General features: G+C 39.1%; 2 protein-coding genes across 5 annotated transcripts; both read left to right on the top strand.

Moving 5' to 3' along the window:
* Window positions 1–201: 201 nt before the first annotated feature.
* On the top strand, window positions 202–7455 carry sdad1 (SDA1 domain containing 1). Of its 2 annotated transcripts, none has more exons than XM_030742549.1 (22): window positions 202–415; window positions 516–620; window positions 716–814; window positions 1358–1468; window positions 2370–2441; window positions 2533–2633; window positions 2714–2771; window positions 2866–2940; window positions 3104–3205; window positions 3341–3410; window positions 3520–3623; window positions 3815–3872; window positions 4436–4494; window positions 4573–4649; window positions 5205–5302; window positions 5403–5479; window positions 5887–6016; window positions 6112–6203; window positions 6313–6494; window positions 6686–6770; window positions 6968–7129; window positions 7223–7455. In XM_030742549.1, exons 1-22 carry the CDS (start codon window positions 326–328, stop codon window positions 7268–7270), a joined length of 2055 nt encoding a protein of 684 aa, XP_030598409.1. In that variant the 5' UTR covers window positions 202–325; the 3' UTR covers window positions 7271–7455. The 2 variants fall into 2 exon arrangements, with proteins under 2 accessions (XP_030598409.1, XP_030598410.1); XM_030742550.1 differs by having other exon boundaries at window positions 6689–6770.
* Window positions 7456–8253: 798 nt separating this feature from the next.
* On the top strand, window positions 8254–21292 carry klhl8 (kelch-like family member 8). 3 transcript variants are annotated; one of them, XM_030743093.1, is made up of 12 exons: window positions 8254–8350; window positions 10683–10902; window positions 11627–11688; window positions 12510–12675; window positions 12866–13186; window positions 13403–13589; window positions 14837–14980; window positions 15494–15605; window positions 15989–16157; window positions 17434–17593; window positions 18169–18370; window positions 19721–21292. In XM_030743093.1, the coding sequence occupies exons 2-12, from the start codon at window positions 10705–10707 to the stop codon at window positions 19842–19844; spliced, it is 1845 nt and encodes a 614-aa protein (XP_030598953.1). In that variant the 5' UTR covers window positions 8254–8350; window positions 10683–10704; the 3' UTR covers window positions 19845–21292. The 3 variants fall into 3 exon arrangements, with proteins under 3 accessions (XP_030598953.1, XP_030598954.1, XP_030598955.1); XM_030743094.1 differs by having other exon boundaries at window positions 8260–8323; XM_030743095.1 differs by lacking the exon at window positions 8254–8350 and adding an exon at window positions 10009–10067.
* Window positions 21293–22149: the final 857 nt, after the last annotated feature.

Here is a 22149-nt window from a genome sequence, read left to right on the forward strand (position 1 = left end):
CACTGCAGACCGCTGGGGACTTGTCTAAATAAATGCGTTAAATAAATCTGTAAATAATTAAATGTCAATTAAATAGCGTTGGAAAGATCTAATTTTATCGGACACATTTCTCTTCCTGAAACATTTATTTATTTATTGCCTACTTATTTATTTTTTCCTCTTCTTCAAAGAGGAAAACAGAAGTGACGACGGTATGGCCGGACGTGACGTTTGGATCCCACCTCAAATTAAATGGCAGCGTACACATTGGCCACGCTTTCACTGTAAAAAATAGTGCTATTTTTCATTATTCTCCATTATATACAGTACAATACAATCTTAAACCATGTCCGGGCGACAAAACAACAAACTCCCAAACAATCTGCCTCAACTTCAGAACCTCATAAAAAGAGATCCGCAGTCGTACGTAGAGGAGGTGAGTGTTGTTAGCCAACACTGCTAAACGCATTAGCCGCTAGACTTGTTATGGGGATTGGAAGCTTTTACTCATCTAATGCTCTTGTGTTCGTCCACAGTTTCTGCAGCAGTATCGACACTATCAGTCCAATGTGCAGATCTTCAAGCTTCAGCCTGACAAACCGAACAAGGAGCTGGCGGACCTCGTCATGTTTCTTGCTCAGGTATAACCAGGTGTTTTTTGGTTTTTGGTTTTTGGGGTAGTGGACAGTCCTGGCTCTTAAGAGTTGTCTCAATAAAAGTATTCTTTGCCCGTCAGGTTGGCCACTGCTACTCCCAGCAGCTCTCCACGTTTCCTAAAGAGCTGTCTGAGTTATTATTGAGTTACCACACAGTCCTGGAGCCAGACCTGCGAATGGTGAGACTATGTCACTACTAGGGTACAAAATTACACGGTTCATTTACAGATATAAAATTGTTATTTCTGGATCAAATGATATGGTTTACGTGAATAAAACAAACAAGTTATTTAGAACTTCCTTGAAAACAATAACAAAATAACTTTCAATGAACATAAAAGCCACATGTAACTAGAGAACACAAGTAAAAATAACTGATGATCAGTTGATCAGTTTACAGACAGTTGATAGGAGGTGGCTAAGCAACATTGTGCCAGCTAATTTTAGACTCAATGTCCTCAATGTCCTAAAAAAAAAATCACAATTTCCCTTTGATAAAAAGTTTCATTACATTCTTACGTCATATGAAAGTTTATTTGCTAAGTATCCGACACAACTGACACAGACACAACTTGAATTTATTTAGATCCTTTAAATTTTTGGTACCATAACCATGGCTTCTAACCGCAGTCACACCTCTAGTCACTACACCAATATCCACATTCAACCCGCCACTTTAGTTTTGCTAAATGGTTTATGTGTGTTTCTGCTGTCCTTTTCAGACCTTCTGCAAAGCGTTGATCCTTCTGAGGAATAAAGATTTGATCGATCCCTCAGGCCTCCTGGAGCTCTTCTTTGAGCTGCTACGATGTCATGACAAGCTGCTCAGGAAGGTAAGACTCAGCTCTTTCCCATGCTTACATATTTCTCAGTCTTTTGAGAGAGCAATCTGTGAAGCTGTTGTCAGCTTACATAGATAGTTTTATTTATAGTGATTAGAGAAAAATTGTGTCTGGGTGAAAATGTGGACATTTTGCCCTAGAGCTAGACTGATATTGAGTGTGCGAACCATTAGTGATGTATTCATACAGTATGCTAGAGCAGCAATAAAAAGAGAAAATGATGGGGTCATATTTTTTGCCCCTTCTCTTTACAAGGTTTCGGCTTTCCACAGACTGCTATTGTAAATATGAATGTGATTTTAATGACTTGTCTGGTTGAGTCACCACACCACCTTGTGGTACCAGTAGGAACTGAAAGAATGGCTCAGCATGTACATAGCTGTTCTGAATTTTAAAAAGTTACAGTAGCTGCTTGATTGTGTTCTGTTGATAGATTTAGTTGGTTTTAAAGGTTTTTAAACTATTTTTAAACTCAGGAATTTGAAATAAGTAACCTTATAGAAAAAGTCATGGTTAACACTCCACCACAGTTTGCTAATTTGTGATGGTACAATACTCTCTGCATGTGCTGCAATTTCCATATTAGTGTATATTGGCCAACATACACTCACCAGGCACTTTATTAGATACATCTTGCTATTGCTTCTGGTAGTTTAAACCATGTATACGTGCTTAAATGCATTTAGCTTGGCAGATTAGATTTTGTATTAACAAGCATTTCAACAGGTGTACCTAACAAAGCGGCTGGTGAGTTTCTAACTTTGATTTGTGGACTTGCCCTTCTGGTGTTAGCATTTCTGTAGACCTACTAATGGGATGTTCTTCCAGTTGCTTCTGTTTGTTTTGTTCCTTTCAGATCCACGTGTAAATGTGTGTGTTTCTCTCTCCACAGACGCTGTACACACACATTGTAGCAGATATCAAAAACATCAATGCGAAACACAAAAACAACAAGATCAACACAGTAAGCACACAGCTGCTGGGCACTTTACTATTGTTTGATAAAACATCTGTAAAATGCTATCCACTGACTATTGTGCTGTCATTTGTTACAGATGTTACAGAACTTCATGTACACCATGCTGAGAGACAGTAATCCAATAGCAGCAAAGATCTCATTAGATGTGATGGTGGAGCTGTACAAAAGGAACATATGGTGGGTTTGAAGTGAAACAAAAATGTTGAAGCTGTTATTTTATGGCTACTGATAATTACGTAATTGTTTTTATGTTGCAGGAATGATGCCAAAACAGTTAATGTTATCACAACAGCGTGCTTCTCCAAAGTGACAAAGGTATATTTTTTGGGGGTATGAAAGCAATACTTTGCTTATGATCCTGAGTAAGTGGAAACATCATAGATCATGACCAGCTGCTCTTCTTGTTTAGATCCTCGTGGCAGGCCTTAAATTCTTTCTGGGAACAGATGATGGCGAGAAAAATGACAGCGATTCAGAATCAGAGGTAAGTAGTAAAGATAAAGTTAGTAGATTTAGATGATGATTCTTTTGATGCACTCTAGAGGAGCTTTTTAAAATTTTCATTCTAAGGCAGAATGCGTTGGAAACAGACAAATGTGGTTTAGCTTCGTTGTGCAATATTGAGTAATATTTGGTCTGGTTTTCAGAATGAGGGAGTGTCGGCGAGAGATTTGATGGTGAGATTCTCCACAGGCAAGAAAACCACCAAGAACAAGAAGAAGCTGGAAAAGGCTATGAAAGTCCTCAAGGTGCCACTGTTTTCTCTTCTAAGATAAGATAAGAATACATGAGACACATATAAGGCAGTATTGAGAGAAATACTTATGTAATGCTGTGTTAGGACGAATGGTTGGTTACCTCTTTTCCCTCATGTTTTCTCTCAGAAACACAAAAAGAAGAAGAAAGCAGAAGTTTTTAATTTCTCTGCAATTCACCTAATTCACGATCCTCAAGGTAGCTCATTCTACAACATCACAACAAATGCAACACTCAGAATTTCTCTCAAGGTCTTTTGGGCTTCCATTTACAGAACTGTATCATACAAATATATTTTTGACTTAAGATTTCTCCGAGAAGCTTTTAAAGCAGCTGGAAGACTCAAAAGAACGCTTTGAGGTGAAGATCATGATGATGGAGCTCATATCCCGACTGGTTGGAATTCACGAGGTTGGTGACTCTTCTGGTTTTGTAAATGAGTTTATTCAAATCAGATTAACCTGTTTAAATGCACCATTCAGTCCTGATAAAACGTACTGGTTCTAACTAACACCACTTTTAAATAGCAGCTATTGAAGCATCAATGAGGTATCTGGTGTTTTTCTAGTGAGTAAACACTTGGTGTTCTTTTCCTTCTGCAGCTCTTCCTCTTTAATTTCTATCCCTTCATGCAGAGATTCCTTCAGCCCCATCAGAGAGGTAAAAATAACCTACAGTTAAAGGAACAGATGTTTTTTTTTTTTTCTCTCTGCCCTGGTACTGGCTTTCCATCTGGAGATACCTGCTGCCTTCTCTTGAGTAAAATGTAAATAATTGCCTCTTGTTTTATAGTGATCAAAGGGGCAAAAAAAAAAAACTCACTAGCAATGTCTCTTTGTACTGGAGTGTCTACCAGGTAGACGAGACATAAACATTGATGTCCTCTTTCAGATGAGTAAACTTAGGTTCACACTGACTTTAGTTGGGTGGTGTAATTTAGTAGAAACATTTCCTTTCATTTCTGAGGTCATGATTATTTGAGCAGAAGTTTTCAAATGCATTTCTTTAGTACGTTAAGCGGTCCAAGGTGAGTGCGATCTGCTTCCATTATTTTCAACAGAAGGCAGACATCTCTGCAGCCAATATATCCACAACTGGGCAACCCACCTCAAAACAATCTAGATCAATACATGGCACTACTAGCTAGGAAAATATTTAAATTTGAATTTTCATGTGAAACGATTTGTCCATGAGACTTTTCTAACTACCTGCTATCTTTGCAGAGGTGACAAAGATTCTCCTGTGTGCTGCTCAGGCCTCCCACCAGCTTGTTCCCCCTGAGGTACCGCTCACATTTACTCAGTAGTAAAAGCAGATTTAATATAGTAGTTTAACACTGTCCATCCTTTGACACCTGCAGATCATTGAACCTGTGATCATGACCATTGCCAACAACTTTGTGACAGATAGAAACTCTGGGGAGGTCATGACTGTGGGGTAAGTGTAGATCTTTGTAATGTTTTCAGCAGGAAATTTGTTTCCAGCAGGAAACCATTTGTTTCCTGCTGGAAACAAATGGTTTTACTGTGGTCATAAAGGGATGGACATGGCCAGCAACAATACTCACGTCGGCTGTTGCATATACGGACGCTCGGTTGGTACTAAGGGGCCCAAAGTGTTCCAAGAAAATATCCCCCACAGAATGACACCAGCACCAGCAGCCTGAACTGTTGATAAAAAGCAGGATGGATCCATGCTTTCTGTTGTGCCCAGTTCTGGCCCTACCATCAGAATGTCGCAGCAGAAATGGAGACTGGGCAACATTTTTCTGATCTTCTATTGTCCAATTTTGGTGACCTTGTGTGAACTGTACCCTCAGTTTCCTGTGCTGACAGGAGTGGCACCCAGTGTGGTCTTCTTCTGTGCTGTGCAGCCAGAGATGCTCTTCTGCATACCTTGGTTGTAACAACTGTATGTAGTGTTCATGTAGCTACCACTTCCGTATCACTCTAGAGTTTTATAATAAATTTGGCTTTTTTATGTGTGCTTCAGTCTCAATGCCATCAGGGAGGTGGCAGCACGCTGTCCACTCGCCATCAATGAAGACCTTCTGCAGGATCTGTCCCAATACAAGACCCACAAAGACAAAAGTAAGTAATTGCTCAATTTGTTTAGATGTATCATCATCAAATTATTGTGTTTTGAGCCTTTTATTTATGTTTACACAATGTGCTCTGCCTTTATTTTCAGATGTTATGATGTCTGCCAGAGGGCTGATCCAGCTGTTCAGGAGTCTTAATCCACAGATGCTGCACAAAAAGGACAGGGTGAGCTTAATATGAACGCTACATGACCTTAAAAACGTTTTCAAAAACGAGGCGTTTCCTTCCAATTTGATGTTATGTAACAAAGTGAGGAAAAATATATTTTAGATGAGTAAATCATGTCAGCATATGAACATATGAGTGAGTTATGGTTCATCATGCGTGTTTTTGTATAAAAAGTGTGAGATGGTGTGTTTTCTTGACTACCTAAGGGTCGAGTAGAATTAATATTGGTAAACTTTGCTAGTATAACATTGATCTTAATATAGTACTTTACAGAAGTACAAAGGAGAGAAACTGGTGAACAGCCAGTTCTTGCGAATAGGATGTTAAATATTCATAAATGTTTTCCAGTTCCTAGAATAGTTCAAGCGACATGTCTGTAAGTATAAACCCTACTTGTTGTCTAGGGGAGACCGACTGCGGCATCAGCAGAGGCCAAAATCAAAGACTACGGGGAGCTCGAGGCTAAAGACTACATCCCTGGAGCTGAAGTCCTGGAGGTGGAGGAGGAGAACAAAGAGGGAGAGGAGGACGAAGGTTAGCTGCTGTTGTAACATCCCCCTGCACTCGCTCTATGTATGTATGTCGCGAGAATGTATGAATAATATATTTGCCTTGTTTTATATAACTAGACGGCTGGGAGAGTGCCAGTATCAGTGATGATGATGAAGACGGGGAGTGGGTGGATGTTCATCACTCATCTGATGAAGATACAGGAGAAGTGGTGAGATTAAAGAGAAAAAAAAAGCTTGATAGAAACCTCATTATTCATAGTAGGACTGTTTTTAATTTAAAACTGCTGGGTTTTTTTTTTTGTTTTTTTTTTAAATCAGGTGGAGAAGATTCAAAGTATGACAGCTGAAGAAAGAAAAGCCAAGGCAGCGGCGGTCAGCGCCAGCAGGCTCCTGACCCAAGATGACTTCAAGAAGATCAGTCTGGTCCAGATGGCCAAAGAGGTCAATGCTGCACCAGGGAAGAAGAGGAAGAATATTGACAGTGATGATGAGAAAGAAAAGTGAGAACATGATATGAACCATGAACACGAGGAAGTGCATGATTTACATAAAAAAAGTGTATCATCATTAGATCATTCCTAAGAATATTTTTACCCTCAGGTTTGCAGTCTCTTGAATTTAGTGTGTGGCCCTTTGTGCTGATTAGTTTGTTGATAATGACAGCCATCTTATTGTGTCTTTTTTTTTCCAGAAGGGAGCTGCTGACATTGAGAGATATTGAGAGACTCCATAAGAAACCAAAAACAGACAAGGAAACACGACTGGCAACAGCAATGGTAAATAAATTGTGATTCTAAAGTGGGGGGGTGATCCGAACAGTTCTGGGAAGCAATGAGAAGGTATTTTATATATTTAAAAAATGTATAAAAAAAATGCTTTTTTTTGTTTTTTTTTTAAACAAAAAACTGTGCCAGGCAACCAGTTGACAAACGGGCCAGTCGTTTCCCCTCTGATGATGTGTTTGATTTCCTAGGCGGGACGGACAGACCGGAAGGAGTTTATCAAGAAGCGGACCAAGCTAAACCCACACGCCAGCACCAGCAACAAGGAGAAGAGGAGAAATAAGAACTTCATGATGATGAGGCACAGTCAGAACGTCAGAACTAAAGGCAAACGCTCCTTCAGAGAGAAACAGGCGAGTCACACCTATTTCATTTTTATTGACTATAAACAGGAAACAACGTTGGCATTTCAACTAAAAATATTTTGTGTGTGGTTTTAAATCTAGATTGCTCTACGAGAGGCCCTCCTAAAGAAGAGGAAGCAGCACAAGTAGGACGAAAAGGACATTGTGTTGTATTAACTGGCTGCTGCTGGCTGAACTTTGGCTGTGTAAAAAATAAAAAAATTGTACATCCTTTAAGTGGACTGTAAAACTTATATAGTATGTTGATGTATTTTTTCAGTGGATAAACAGCATAATTAACACAATTTTGAATAAATGAGCTTTGATAATTGTGTAAATGTTTTTATATGAGTTGTGTGTCATTTTTATTCACCATATATTTTTAATGTTATACATTAAATTAAAAGGTTGCTCGAAAAAATAGGATACTACAATACTACAATACTGTGACTTACCTGCTTTAGTACAAGATCTGATCTAAACCCATCCACAGTAAAGTATTAACTGCATTAAATTCAGTGTTCTTAATATTTATACTATGTGTTAGACTGGGTCTTATAAATGATTTTTTAAATGTTGTGTATATAAAATGTTTTGTGTATGAAACATTCATGACCCGTTTACAGGGTGTTGTGTAAATATGCAGACGCAACACTGGTGTATAGTAAAGAGAACTCTTCAGGGTGCAAAGGTGTTGATGCGTGATTTTATGTAAGATTTTATTGGCCCATATAGTTATATAATAATAATTACAATCTTAAATTTCCTTACTTTGCATATTGCTCCCCACTTTAGGGCCTTATTTTGAACATGTGTTAACTGCTGGAATGTGTGTTCAAGCAGACAAAGATGGTGTTTCGCTTCTTATGTTACGCTGTTATATCGATGTAACGTTTTTGTGTGCTGCTTTTTAGATGCTTTCACAACCGTTAAACTGGTACAGTAAAGCTGTAAATGATTTGACACTGATATTTTTAGCTATCAGTGTCAAATTGAATGTCTTATATATCAGACATCAAAGTTAATGTCTCAGTATCTCAGAGACAAGAGGCAGGTCTGTGTGGGAAATTTAAGGCACACAGCACTACATTAAGTCCTGCTGCTTTTGGAGTCCTCCTTTGAAACTACAATACCCATGAAGCACCTGGAATCACAACAAATGTGCCAGTGCAAAGCAGCAAAGCGTTCCCCTCAATGAAGCCGGTATATTAACTTTTGCTACGACATGAGGTATTTCTTTCAAATTTATCGTACCTTACTGTCGTTTATTTATTGTAATTAGTACCGTTCTGCATTTTTTTTTTTAAATGGCTAAATTTGTGCTTTCGTCCTGTCCGTTTCCTGTCAGGTAACATTAGCTGTCATGCTGATGCTAATCTGCCTAGTAGCTGCTTTTAGCTTTAACAAGCTAACTACTAATCTGCTGCTCGCCTTGTTTAAATTTGTCGTGTTCAGCAGAGTCGTTTCATTTTGTCTGGTTTCTAAGACGCAAATGAGCATGTGTTGTGTAACAAGTGATGCTAATACTGTGGCGACTAGCCCATAACGATGCCTGCCTCGCTTCACTAATTGTTGACCTTTGGTTGAATGTGTGGCGACAGTTCACTTTTTGTCGGCTGTTTTGCTCGAGTTTAACAGTTTAGCTGTGGTAATTTCCAAGTCCACACCTCAAAACACTTAGATGAATTCTGAAAGTCCTTCACACGGAACAGCTAGGATTATTATTTAAGTTAGTTTAGGCTTCAACCTTTATGTCAAATATTAGCTGACAAAAAAATCTTCATTACATATTGATTAATACTTTGCGTGCCCTAGTCTGTATACTTTAACGCCAGCGTTAATTCAGTGTTTCCTTTATTTGGTGCAGCAGGTTAAAGAGTGGGACTTGTACAAGATGTAATATCTGATAAATGTAGACAGTAATTTATAGGTGTTGATGAGGTGTGATAAATGATATTCATGGTTATTGAGAAGACGATAAATGCAGATTCAGTGCAGATGACACTGTACAGGGCACATGGACCCTATGACATTTATTAGGCATTTTCAAGAGCTGGTTGAGCCTCAGTCTCTTAAAATATGAACTCAGTGTGCTGCTATCAGCTTTATTAGATAGGTAATGACAAGGAGAGCACAACATTTGGCATCATTAAGGACAGTTGCAGTGTTCCCTTGGAGGTAGAATTCAAGGATCTTGTTCTTTGCCTCACATTTACAGGCAGTGGAATGAAATTCTGTCTTCAGGCCTCAGTGTTGCCCATTAAATATTTATAAAGACAGTTTATAAAGAAGAATAAAGCAGGTGAAATCATTTAAAATGACAACTTTAGGTCTTTGGAAGAGCATGACGGTCTTTTGTGTACTTCTGTACCATAACTGGGTGGGCTAGTTCCTCAGTTGGCATCTCAATTTTTCTGTTGGGACACCTGCAGTTGTGTGGAAAAATGTGGTTTGTTACTGTCCTTCAGTGTGCACTCTGAGCAGTAGTTCTGCGCTGCATCTGTTGTTAAATTATTGACTCTCACACTCCACTTCCTTTTTATAAATAATTGAGCGCAGTCTGATGATCTTAGCATCTTAAGACTTCCCAAAGTGCTTAGGCCGACCGAGCTTTTGCTCTTAAATAAAGCGGCTATTACGGAATCTCTACATGTGTTGACTCCTATTCACGAGCCTAAAAAGTAGAACAAGAAGTGGGGGATTGCCTTTGATCACCAGTGCATATGATGGGACTTGATGTTTTCTGCTCTTTTAGCTGAGAGGACTAGTGATGAGGGGGCGATACACTGAGGCTATTCAGTGTCAGAGGCATAGCTTAAAAAAAGAGAGACAGTGCATCATCTGTAAGGCGTAGGTGGAGCTTTAGGCTCCGGCTGTCTACTCTCACTTTCTGTTCTTAAATAGAGACATATCGATTGTGGAAATTGTTCATCAGATTCAGCAATAGGTAGGTTTTTTTGTGGGTTTTCTTTTTTAAAGCATGGCCTATGTGTTTTAGGAAACTGGTTTTCCTATATTTTACTGAAATAGTAAAGAAGTACCACTAAAAAGGGGGAGGAATATTGAAAACTTGCTTAGTTGGCAGGCCATGTCTCTCATCCCCAACTTCCCCTTTGCTGCCTCCATTGATGCTTGCTGAATGTTATTTGTGATGAGTTGCAGTTGTTGCCTGCTAATTGTTCTTGTATGAGTCAGTGGAATTTAAAATTTGCCCTTCTTATTATTGTTGAGTATGGGCTATAATTAGACCCAACAATACTGACACTGCAGTGCGACCGAGAAAAGATGAACACGTCCACAATGATGAAACCTTAGATTGATAAACGCTTCAAAAGACTCATTGAAAAGAGAGGAGATTCTCTGTTTTGCAGTTCTCTTAATAGTAGTGACAGCATCATTTAGCATCATTTCATTGATGTATTATTTAAACATTTGCAGTTATTTTAGAATAAAATGATCTGAAATCAAGTTAAAATGTGTGTTTTGTTAAAACACACACAAAAAAATTGGGCCAAATGGGGTGAATATGATTGTGTTTACCTGCTGCTGCTTTTACTTGTAGGTGTTGTTTCCTGTAGCCTGTTATGGCACCAGGGGATGTGGTGCCAGACCATGCCAAACAGCTGAAGTCCAAGGAGAAGCGGCCTGCAAACAGGACATCGAAAGCAGAATGTGAGCCTGACGGGTCCTTTGTCTTTGAGGCTCACGAAGCCTGGAGGGACTTCCATAACTCCCTCCGGCATTTTTATGAAGTGGGGGAGCTCTGTGATGTCACATTGAAGGTGGGCCTCTATGTCTGGATTCAAGAAAGATTCTTTTTTTTTTTTTTTTTTTTAACTTGTTTTAGCTGAGATTTTTGTGTCTCGTAATGTCAGCTCGAAGGCAGGTTTATAAAGATAACTTTTTTTAGATTGGCCTATTCTACATTTCTGAAAAAATGCCAATAACACAGCTCAAGGTAAGCATTATTGTATAGCATATTTAGGTTAGTGCTATACAATTGTTTTGATCAGTATTGAGATCATGATTTGTAACTATTATACATTGATTTTAGTGACAAAAAAGTTTTTATTGCACTTTCACATAAACATAGAACTACTTTAACATCCATGTTACATTCCTGCTAATGTACAAATCTTTGCATCAAAATAAAAGAACTTCAACTTCTGCTGTGCCAGACGCTTGATTTTTGTTGTCTGTATTTTAAAGTAGTCTCACTCATCCACACTAGTCCAGGAAATTTCAAGCTGCACAGTAAAGAGAACAACTGTGATTCTCACATGCAGGCATCGATTTAGGGAACGCTTGAGTTTTTTTTGTTTGTTTGCTTTGTGTTCAATTGGTGGAGCACAGATTTTTAGTATTTTTACTAACTGGGAAGCTAAAATCTTGATTGAGATTATAATTTTATTAGTTTTGTGGCCCTAATTTATTCAATATCAAAGTGTGCCCTATATTTTGTTTCTGACATTTTTTTTTTTCAATTTATTTATTTATTTTTTTTAGGTTGGCAGTAGGTTGATACCATGCCACAAGCTGGTGCTGGCCTGTGTTATTCCTTACTTCAGGTATGTTCACCCAAAGGAAACTTCTGGTGATTTATTGGATTGATGAAAAGAAATCTGGCTATATAGAATTTATGACAAAAGGACAATATTTCACTATTTGTGTGTGTGTGTATAAGGGATGAACCAGTGTTGTGTCTACACATAAGACAACTTGGCATTCATTCAATTTTTTTTTTAAGCGTCAAATCAAAGCAGACTCATCTCAAGGCGAATTAACCAATTTTAAATTGTATCTTTAGTCACTTTGTTATTAGCAGCCTGTTAAAAAAAATTGTTCCCAGTTCTTTAGTTGAATCTACAAAAATGCCAAAGATAACAGTTTGACAGGCTTAAAATTTTATTTTTCGACCAGCAAGGGGCTTCCCAAAGAGCTATTAGCAAAAAACTTGGTATCTCTGCATGGTGTGGTGTGTCCTTAAAAAACAAACAAACTGAGGAGTCTCAGTGAGTGGAAGGCAAATAAATATACAACAGGCCTAATAGATTATCAGCAGCACATAAACAGTATCTGAAAGTCATGTCCTTAAGAAATAGAAAAAAATTCTAGCAAATACCTGACACAGGACCTGAGAGATGCATCTAGCTCTTCAGTTGATCCATCTACTGTTCACTGAAGCCTCATCAGAAATGGTCTCAGAAGGGTGGCTGTCATGAAGCCATTCCAGGGACAAAAGGTTGAGGTTCACCAGATTACACAAGAATTGGAATGAAAGTGTACTGTTTTCAAAGTATGTTTCTGCATGGTTACATCATTGTTTTTCTTTTTGTTAAATATTACCTGGTGCTTTGTTTTCATCTAAGTGACTGTTTTATTTCTTCAGGGCCATGTTCCTGTCAGAGATGTCTGAAGCCAAGCAGGAACTGATAGAGATTAAGGACTTTGATGGAGATGCCATCCAGGACCTGGTGCATTTTGCTTACTCCTCCAAGCTCACCTTAACTGTGGACAATGTCCAGCCATTGCTTTATGCTGCTTGTATCCTTCAGGTAAACGAACACAATGAGCATTAACAGTTTATTATAACATAGACTGAGTTGTCCTGCAGTTCAAGTGTAGTTATGCCTAAACCTTGATTTAGCATATTAATGCATAATGACAATTTATAACCAGGAAGACACCGAATTGTGTAATACAAATCATAATGTGTCGCGGTGCTTTATTGCCTGCTTCTGTTAGGTTGAGTTGGTGGCGAGAGCCTGCTGTGAATACATGAAGGCTCACTTTCACCCCACCAACTGCCTGGCAGTTCGAACATTCGCTGAGAGCCACAATCGCGTGGACCTGATGGACATGGCTGACCGCTACGCCTGCGAGCATTTCACAGAGGTAGTGGAGTGTGAGGACTTCACATGTGTATCACCCCAACACTTGCGTACGTTACTATCCTCCAGCGACCTCAATATCCACTCCGAGACACAGGTGTACAATGCAGCAGTGAAATGGCTGAAAGCGAACCCACAGCATCACGAGGCCTGGCTGGACCAGATCATGTCTCAGGTTCGAGAATGCACACGGAGAGTTTTTTTTTTTGTTTTTGTTTTTTTTTTAGTATTGTATTTCATGAATATATGTCAGAGGTCAGACTTTATGACATGGTTTACTGATTACCTGAATGTTTAGCTGCATGAATGTGAGTGAAATTAGTGTTACATATATGTTCACAGCTTTATGTAATCACTTTAAAACCCGCATGTATATTTGTCTCTCCTTTAGGTGCGCCTACCCCTACTACCAGTAGAGTTTCTGACTGGAACCGTGGCAAAAGACGAGATGATCAAAGGTAACCTGAGCTGTCGTGACTTGATGGATGAAGCCAGGAACTACCACCTGCACCTCAGCAATAAGGTGGTTCCAGACTTTGAATATTCAGTCCGCACCATACCCCGGAAGCACACTGCAGGTAGTTCTTGTATGGTGGTGTTCTGCTGTGATGTAGCAAGTTTTTGTTTTATGGCATTTAGAACAATATTCAACACATTTCCTTATTATTGTAAAAGCACACTTATATAAAATCAAGTGTTTTTTGCAATTTCACATGATGTTACAGATCCAGGGTCCCATTTAAATTGCAAAGTGAAATGTCATGTGTGGCCCTCTCAAACTGCAGTTAATACTTTGGTTTATGTAAATCAAATACATATGTAATATAATTCAGAGACTTAGCCAGTTGCACAAAAGAGCTGGGCCAATCACAGTGATGCATGGTGGCATCAGCTCAACATACTGTATGGAAAGAGAATTTTTCTGGACATAGCTCCTCAAATCTGCAGTTGTAGGCAGGTGTTTTTTTTTTTGTTTGTTTTTTTTATTCAAGTCAAGATAGAAATCTTTCTATCAATTGTCCAACATCACCTCAGGTGTCCATAAATCAACTCTGTACAGTGCATCAGTGCACAAAGATGCACTGAAATCACCATCAATCCTATTCCATACGGCCAAAGATGTGTGTCTGCAAAACGATAAGTAACAAAGGCTTCAGGAAAATGACAAACCTGCTGGACAATAGATATATTATCCCCTCACCCAGTTATTTTCGTGAAGTGGCAAAACCTGAACTGTATGCAAAATGTTGTAGGGGAAATAGAGAGGAGTTTCATGGCTGCTGAGTACTTTGCTAGTCACGAGTCACAAGTTCTAGTCACGGCCATCATGCAGGTACAATGAATGGAGCAAAAAACTTTATATTTTGCTTCTAGGAGATATGCTTTGGTCAGGCAAATAAACGTCTTATTTGTCTGCAAACATGTTTTAATAACAGGAATGTAACAGTGTAAAAGTGAAAGCAGTGTTCTGTTGATGGTTTTTTTTCTTCTAAGAGGTTTCGAGAATTCTCTTGGTATAAAGTAACAAATGCCTTCTTCTGCTTCGTGTGTGTGTGTGTGTGTGTGTGTGTGTGTGTGTGTGTGTGTGTGTGTGTGTGTGTGTGTGTGTGTGTGTGTGTTACTCCTCCACACAGATGTGGATGGTAAATTTAATAGTTGCTGCCATGAAAAATAACAGCCCTGAATCTCACACTCAAATACATTTTTCAAAACTTTAACAGCTTCTCATTTATATTAAGTTTTCCATATTGGCTGAAGTGTTTTTCATCCTCTTCCTGAAGTTCTCAGAGTGCCAACCATTTGTTCTATCTAATCGTTTCCTCAGGAGTTTTGTTCTGTGTGGGTGGCCGGGGGGGTTCTGGTGACCCATTTCGCAGCATCGAGTGCTACTCCATCACCAAAAACAGCTGGTTCTTTGGCCCTGAAATGAACAGCAGACGGCGTCACGTGGGTGTAATATCTGTAGGAGGTAAGAAGGGTTTCATATAATAACACTACAGGAACACAGAGCAGTGAAATGTTGGGCATAAAAGCAGAAAGAATAGAGTACAAAATACTCACCAAACCTGGGCCATGTGAGCAAAATTTGTTCTGATTGCTCATACATGTACCAGTCTCAGACCAATATTGTGATCTGTTGGATGCTCCTGGTTAGTGGTGGTGGTGAGCTTTGGATAAAAGTGTTCTGAGGAGGAACAAACCATGAACAGATGAACCTTGAACAAGTCTGATCCAGGGCAGCGCCACCTTCCAGTTAACTGGACATTAAGGATCTGTTGCTAGTGCTTGATACTAACAGCACATTAGGCATGGCTAATCAGTGATTGGCTAATCAGTGTGCAGCATATCAGCGTAAAATTTCTCACATATACACACACACACACACACACACACACACACACAAAAAGAAGGTATCATTCCCCATTGCTGGTTTGATCACATGAACGTAACTCCCTGTCTATTTACTGTTTGTTTTTCTTAGGCAAGGTTTACGCTGTTGGGGGTCATGATGGTAATGAACACTTGGGAAACATGGAGATGTTTGACCCCCTCACCAACAAGTGGATGATGAAAGCCTCCATGAACACCAAAAGGTACAAATGGAAAAATTGCCCCAGTGCAGCTGCTGAAGAAAAGTTGGAGTGATTTAGAAATTGTCCCCTTAGAATTATAAGGTTCTATCTGCATTCTGACCAGTTTTGAGATATTAAATAATAGAACCTTATAATACCAAGTTAAAGCTTGATTTTGCAGATAAAACCTTTTTGTTTTGTGAATAAAATGGCCAAAGTTGTATATAATTGAAAAAAAATATCTTACATATTGTTGATTAGTGGTCAACGAATAAGTCAGTTTATTCAAAAATGTCAGATCTTTTGTGATTGTATAATTTTCCTGATACATGGAAAGGAATTGTTTTTTTTCTTACTGTGAACCATCTGCTGTATGGCATATTTCATGAATGCATGTTTTTCAGGAGGGGCATAGCCCTGGCAGCCCTTGGTGGTCCTATATATGCTATTGGAGGTCTGGACGACAACTCCTGTTTCAATGACGTGGAGCGCTATGACATCGAAAGTGACTGCTGGAGTGCCGTGGCTCCGATGAACACCCCCAGAGGAGGAGTTGGATCTGTGGCATTGGGGGTAAGAGAGAAGTCAATAAATGAAAATTGTCATCCTACAGAGGGCTGAATTTACAGATGCCTCAAAAATCTAAGTGAAAAAGTTATGCGTCAGGCTAGTCCGTTTTGGCGAAGTTTCATTGCAGCCCCCATGTGCTTGTACGCATGCCTGACAATATCAGGACATGCTCCTAATGAGACACTGGATGGTGTCCTGGGGGATATCCTCCCAGATCTGGACCAGGGCATCACTGAGCTCCTGGAAGTCTGAGGAGCAACCTGGCATCCTCAGATGGACTGAAACATAATGTCCCAGAGGTGTTTTATTGGATTTAGGTCAGGCGAGCATGTCAATAGCATCAATTCCTTCATCCTCCAGGAACTGCTTGCATGCTCTGGGTCTGATAATGGGTCCAAGGATTTCATCCTGATACCTAATGGCAGTCAGGGTACCGCTGATGTTACAGGCAGCATAACATTCTCCACTGCTTCTCCAGACCCTTTCATGACTGTCACATGTGCTCAGGGTGAATCTGCTCTGAAAAGCACAGACCTCTAGGACCTGACAATTCTGGTATTCTATGGCAAATGCCAGTTGGACTCAATGATGCTAGGCAGTGAGCCCAATAGAGGGTGTTGGGCCCTCAAGCTGCCCTTGTGAAAATCTGTTTCTGATTGTTTGGTCTGAGACATTCACACCAGTGGCCTGCTGGAGGAAATTTTGTAGGGCTCATCCTGTTCCTCCTTGCAGAAAAGAGCAGATATTGGTCCTGCTGATGGGTGAAGGACCTTCTACGGCCCTGTCCAGCTTACTAGAGTAACTGCCTATATCCTGAAATCTTCTCCATGCTCTTCAGAATGTGCTGGGAGACACAGCAAACCATCTGGCAGTGGCACACATTGATGTGCCATCCTGGAAGAGTTGGACTGCCTGTGCAACCTCCGTAGGGTCCAGGTATCACTTCATGCTACCAGTAGTGACACTGACCCTAGTCAAAAGCAAAACTAGTGAGGAAAAAAAAACAGTCAGGAAAAAATGTCAGTGGCTTCCTCCTGTAAAACTATTCCTGATTTTGGAGTTGTCTCATTGTTGCCCATCTAGTGGACCTGTTGCTAATTTAATTAACACCAAAGCAGCTGAAACTGAAACTGCTACTTACCTGACCAGATCGATATTCCAGAAGTTTAACTGACTTGATGCTACACTCTGATTTTAAAAGTGTCCCTTTAATCTTTTTGAGCAGTGGTATGTGATATGTACTTAGCAACCTAACTACTTTGTACTCTCTGCTTGTCAGAATTTTGTGTATGCTGTTGGGGGCAATGATGGTGTGGCGTCACTCTCCAGTGTGGAACGGTTTAATCCTCATCTCAACAAGTGGACGGAGGTCTGTGAGATGGGTCAGCGTCGGGCTGGAAATGGAGTCAGCAAACTCAATGGCTGCCTCTATGTAGTGGGTAAGAGGAATTGGATTAGATTTCTCTCCTGGATTCAAAACACCTGTAAAGAGGAATATGACAGGTTGATCCCTTGGACGTTCTGATAATGTCTGTTGGAATTTACTGCACTGACAGCAACTACACTGACTTTATATGACGCAGTTTGTCAGTGTTTTCTTCCTCTTACTTGGGCGCTTCTTTGGTGAACCCAGGTCACATGTCTGATGTACACACCCTTCAGTTTTATGCACAAAAACTGAATCAGGACAGACAAAAGTTCATGTTTTGTAAAGCTGTTTGGTAACTGATTTGCAAAGTGTAAGGAAAAGATTTGTACCTAACCACCTCAGTTTAAAGAGTTGTGTGAGGTTCATTAAAGCGTCTGCTGTGACATTTTGCCCAGTAAATAGTTTGTGAATACGTGAAATACTGTTGTATAACTGCCCAGTTAATAGCAGGTAATTATTTAAAGCAACAGTTGTTATGCCTGAGTGTGATGTTTTGAATTCTCAGCATTTCATGCAGGCTTACAGCACACATGGCACTTTGTGAGATTTTTAGGGTTTTTGTGATAAAATGTAAATTTTCTGAAGGTGGTTTTGATGACAACTCGCCCCTGAGCTCCGTAGAGCGCTTTGACCCACGAATGCACCGCTGGGAGTACGTGTCAGAGCTCACCACCCCACGTGGAGGGGTCGGGGTCGCCACTGTGATGGGAAGAGTGTTTGCAGTTGGGGGACACAATGGAAACATTTACCTGAACACAGTGGAGGCCTTTGAGCCACGAATGAACAGGTCAGTAGGAGAAGAATGAGGACTGTGTTTTAAAATGTTCTAGTAAATGCTCTTGATGTGTATCTGACCCCCCCCCCATGTGTCTATGCCTAAAAAGCAAAACATAAACAAATACAAGGTGTAAGGTCTCTTAGATAATTGCTTTTTACATACATTACAGTAGATATTCAATCCAGAACACTTCATTATTTTCTAACTGGCAGGTTTGATGCATTTAAGTCTTTCGATACAAATACACCCACCTATCCATTCATTCATTCATTCATTTAACCTATTCATTCAAACACATTAAAGTAATCAAATACAAAGTATTATCAAGAGAATATGAAGAAAGTAGTGTTAATTTAGCCTTGCAAAATTATCCAACATCATGAATCATGTCACAAGGGCACATGATGTAAATTTTTTGTTTACAATTCAAAATTTTAAAACAGTAAATTAATGAAAAAGTTTAAATACTATTGATAATTTAGGATTTTTTTCTGTTAAGGTTATAGTGAGGAAAGTGACAAACATTAATATGCTATCATATTATATATACACGCACCATATAAGCAGTTTAATAATGTTTGTACACTGATCTCTGACCAAATGACCAATACTTAAGAGAACACAAACAGCTTAAACAGCGTACAACACCAGGTGCCACACAGCGCTATTCTTGAAAAAAGAAAAAGAAAAGAAACCTTGCAAGAGTTCACACCACTGCGTTACATGTCATTCTGTGCCATTAAGAAAGATACACTACATAAATATGAGCATTTCTGAAATTTATATTGGGGCAAATCAGAGAGAACAACATCATAAATTTTGGATATAATATTAACAGAAATTTGCTCTTTAAAAAAAGCTGATTTGGTTTATAGTATCATATGGGGATATGGCCCATAATCCATTAACCTGATTTGGACTGTTTTAAAGAATATTATGTCCCTGTAAATAAAATGTCAGTCCCCTACCTGCAAAATAGTGGTTTCCACAGGCCTCCAAATCTACTGTCAGTCAATCGAAATATTTTAGGGACTTCAAGCATCCATCATTCTATATGATCCTAAACTACACTCAAGAATATCTGTATTCATACAGCAGTAGTACCAGATATTTAGCCTAAAACATTTGAATGCCCTAGCTCAAGTAGTTTTCTACGAACCAATACTACAGGCACAGTTAGGTTATCTAAAAATCGTACCTTGAATAACAGTCCACGGTGGTCTTCCAGATGTGATTTGTTTTCATAATAGTAAAGAGTGGCCAACCTGTGTCGAATTCTGCACTTGCTGTTCTACAAACTTGTCGTTTTTTTTTTTTTTTTCCTCATTGTCTTGTGATTTGTGTATCTTTGGCATTCAGATGGGAGCTGGTGGGCTCAGTGTCCCACTGCCGTGCCGGAGCTGGAGTCGCTGTCTGTTCATCTCACGTCAGCCAGATCAGAGATGTCGGACAAGGTTCCAGCAACGTGGTCAACTGCATGTGACGGTCCACTTCATGCACTATAAGGCTGGGTCACCCTCAGATCCGATCACTGCACAAGCACACAAAGCACACAGGCAGAGATATTTCACCTGATGCTGAGTTTGTTCGGTGAGATTTTAATGACTTGAAGTGCACATTTGACAAATCGGAAGTCTTCTCTGACAAAATGACACTTTGAAAAAGTTTTTTTTTTCCTTTTTTTACTTCTGCAGGTGTTCTGTACAATCATTGATGTTGTATTTTGTACTGTACTCTCTTTTGTTGGTCTGCTTTGACTGAGTTTTGACTGTTTAAGGGAAAATAGTAGCTGAGCCATGTATATAAACAAACCACATGAGAATGAGAGGGGGCTTTGATTCAGATTATAAACAAGGACTTTTTAGTTGGCCAGTATGAAAGCATTTTACATGTTACACTCTATACTCCATTATCATTATTCAGAAAGATGCAATTTAAAGCTATTCTTACTGGATTCGATACTAGCTTGTGCACCAGTTCATTTAAACCATTTCAATTAATCTGAAATGAGATGTCAGGATGCAAATACGTTTCCAACACTCTTGCCCTCGCAAGATGAGATCTAGATGAGATTTAGAATAAGTTCTAACAGCTGAAGCAAGGTGGATCTTATTTGAGTATTTCTAGCTGGTTTTTGCCATTATTGTGTTTGGATAATCATTTAGAGCTCACCAAATAAATCAATGATTTGTGATTGACTGGTGAATTACTCTGCTGCAAGTGTCAAACACAGAAAAGCTGTAAATGCTGATCCGATTTAACCACCTCCTGAAAGTCGACTCGTTTACCTCGACCTCAGAGCTGAGAAAGGTGTGACAACTATTCCTGAGAGACGAGGAGTGATCAGAGCAATAAGGTGCGCCTCTAAAGCTCTTTTTCAGTTTTACACTGTTGCGTTGAGATCTGCTCAAAACTGTCAGGCGCTAACTTTCAAAGATTTGTGTTTGACAGTAGCTGGACTGTCAGTGTTTTTAGTTGTATAAGAGATTCAGCTGAGGTTTGTGTTTGTGGATGGTTGTTCCGTTATATTTTAATATATGAACACTTTTGTATAACAGTATAGCCGTATCTTTGGCATTATTCTTTACTAACTAATCCATTTGCTGTGCACTATTTTCCTAGAATAGATGTGAAGTCTTGAGTATATTTTTGTCCGAAATTGAGAGTTTATTAAGTTTCAAGTTGTTCATCAATACGTGCTTATTTCTGCCATATGAAGAAAGAAAATATTATTTCTGATAATGTAAAATACATATTATTGCAGAGTTTGTGTCCCTCTGGTGTTACCATTTTTACACTAAAATTGAAGCTGAATTTATCAGTGAGTGTTTTGTAAACTTTGCTGTGTAAACTTTCTTGACCTTTTGACTGCTTCCATTTTGTGGTTTATTTAGATGTATCAGTTGGCACAATAAAACCGTGTGTGATGTTCTTTGGTGAGATTCCTCTTTATTTCTGGATAATCTGATGTTTATCTTCTGGCTGAAACTGTTAACTGTTAAGTTAATATAATACATTAATCTCATAAACAACACTTCTGCAAGACAATCGCTTTTGATAGATCACAACATCTGTTTTTCTGAAGATGCAAAAATATGAAAAGCTGGAGTTTATTCACTGTATTGTGCTGTTTTCATGACCATTATCCATTTTAATGACGTGTTGATTTAGTTAATCGGCTCTCTGATTTGATCTTCCCCTCTGTAAGCCATTATCCTACTGCAAGGCTCTTCTTCTGTTCACTTTACTCTTATTTGATAAGCTCTACCACAGGAAGTCATGATACTGACTTGGGTAGGATGGAGAGTGTGTTAATGGGGCTGCATGTTGGCATTTGGTAGCAGTATACCTTACAAGAGGAAGTGACACATGATGCTTGTTGTGTCCTCTTGTGTACCTTTAAATTTTGGGGTTCCCCAAGGGTCTATCTTGGGTCCCCTCTTAATTACTGTATGTAATCCTATATCAGACAAGAATGAGACAAGATTCCTCTTCCAATAAGCCATCAACAGATCTCAGAGGTTTAGGGACTGTTGTTACACAGTGATAAACATGGCCTCCCAACTTTTTTGAGACATGTCATCAAATTCAAAATCATCTATTTTTTTTTTTTGTCTTGAAATGGTGCATTTTCTCAGTTTAGACATTTGATGTTTTCTGTGTTCTGTTGTGAATAAAATATGGGTTTATGAGAGTTGCAAACCATTGCATTATGCTTTAATTTACTTTTTATACATCATCATCTATAGTCACGGCATGGATTTTCATTATTTTTCTACAAACCCTGG

The sequence above is a fragment of the Archocentrus centrarchus genome, chromosome 12 (assembly GCF_007364275.1).
Source record: "Archocentrus centrarchus isolate MPI-CPG fArcCen1 chromosome 12, fArcCen1, whole genome shotgun sequence".
NCBI lineage: Eukaryota > Metazoa > Chordata > Actinopteri > Cichliformes > Cichlidae > Archocentrus > Archocentrus centrarchus.

Coding starts and splice junctions, on each gene's coding strand:
- sdad1 (XM_030742549.1), top strand. CDS start 326: ATGTCCGGGCGACAAAACAACAAACTCCCAAACAATCTGCCTCAACTT. Junction 2,442..2,532: donor AAAACAACAAGATCAACACA/GTAAGCACACAG, acceptor CATTTGTTACAG/ATGTTACAGAACTTCATGTA. Junction 4,495..4,572: donor ACCAGCTTGTTCCCCCTGAG/GTACCGCTCACA, acceptor TGACACCTGCAG/ATCATTGAACCTGTGATCAT.
- klhl8 (XM_030743093.1), top strand. CDS start 10,705: ATGGCACCAGGGGATGTGGTGCCAGACCATGCCAAACAGCTGAAGTCC. Junction 13,187..13,402: donor TGGACCAGATCATGTCTCAG/GTTCGAGAATGC, acceptor TCTCTCCTTTAG/GTGCGCCTACCCCTACTACC. Junction 14,981..15,493: donor GGGTGTAATATCTGTAGGAG/GTAAGAAGGGTT, acceptor TGTTTTTCTTAG/GCAAGGTTTACGCTGTTGGG.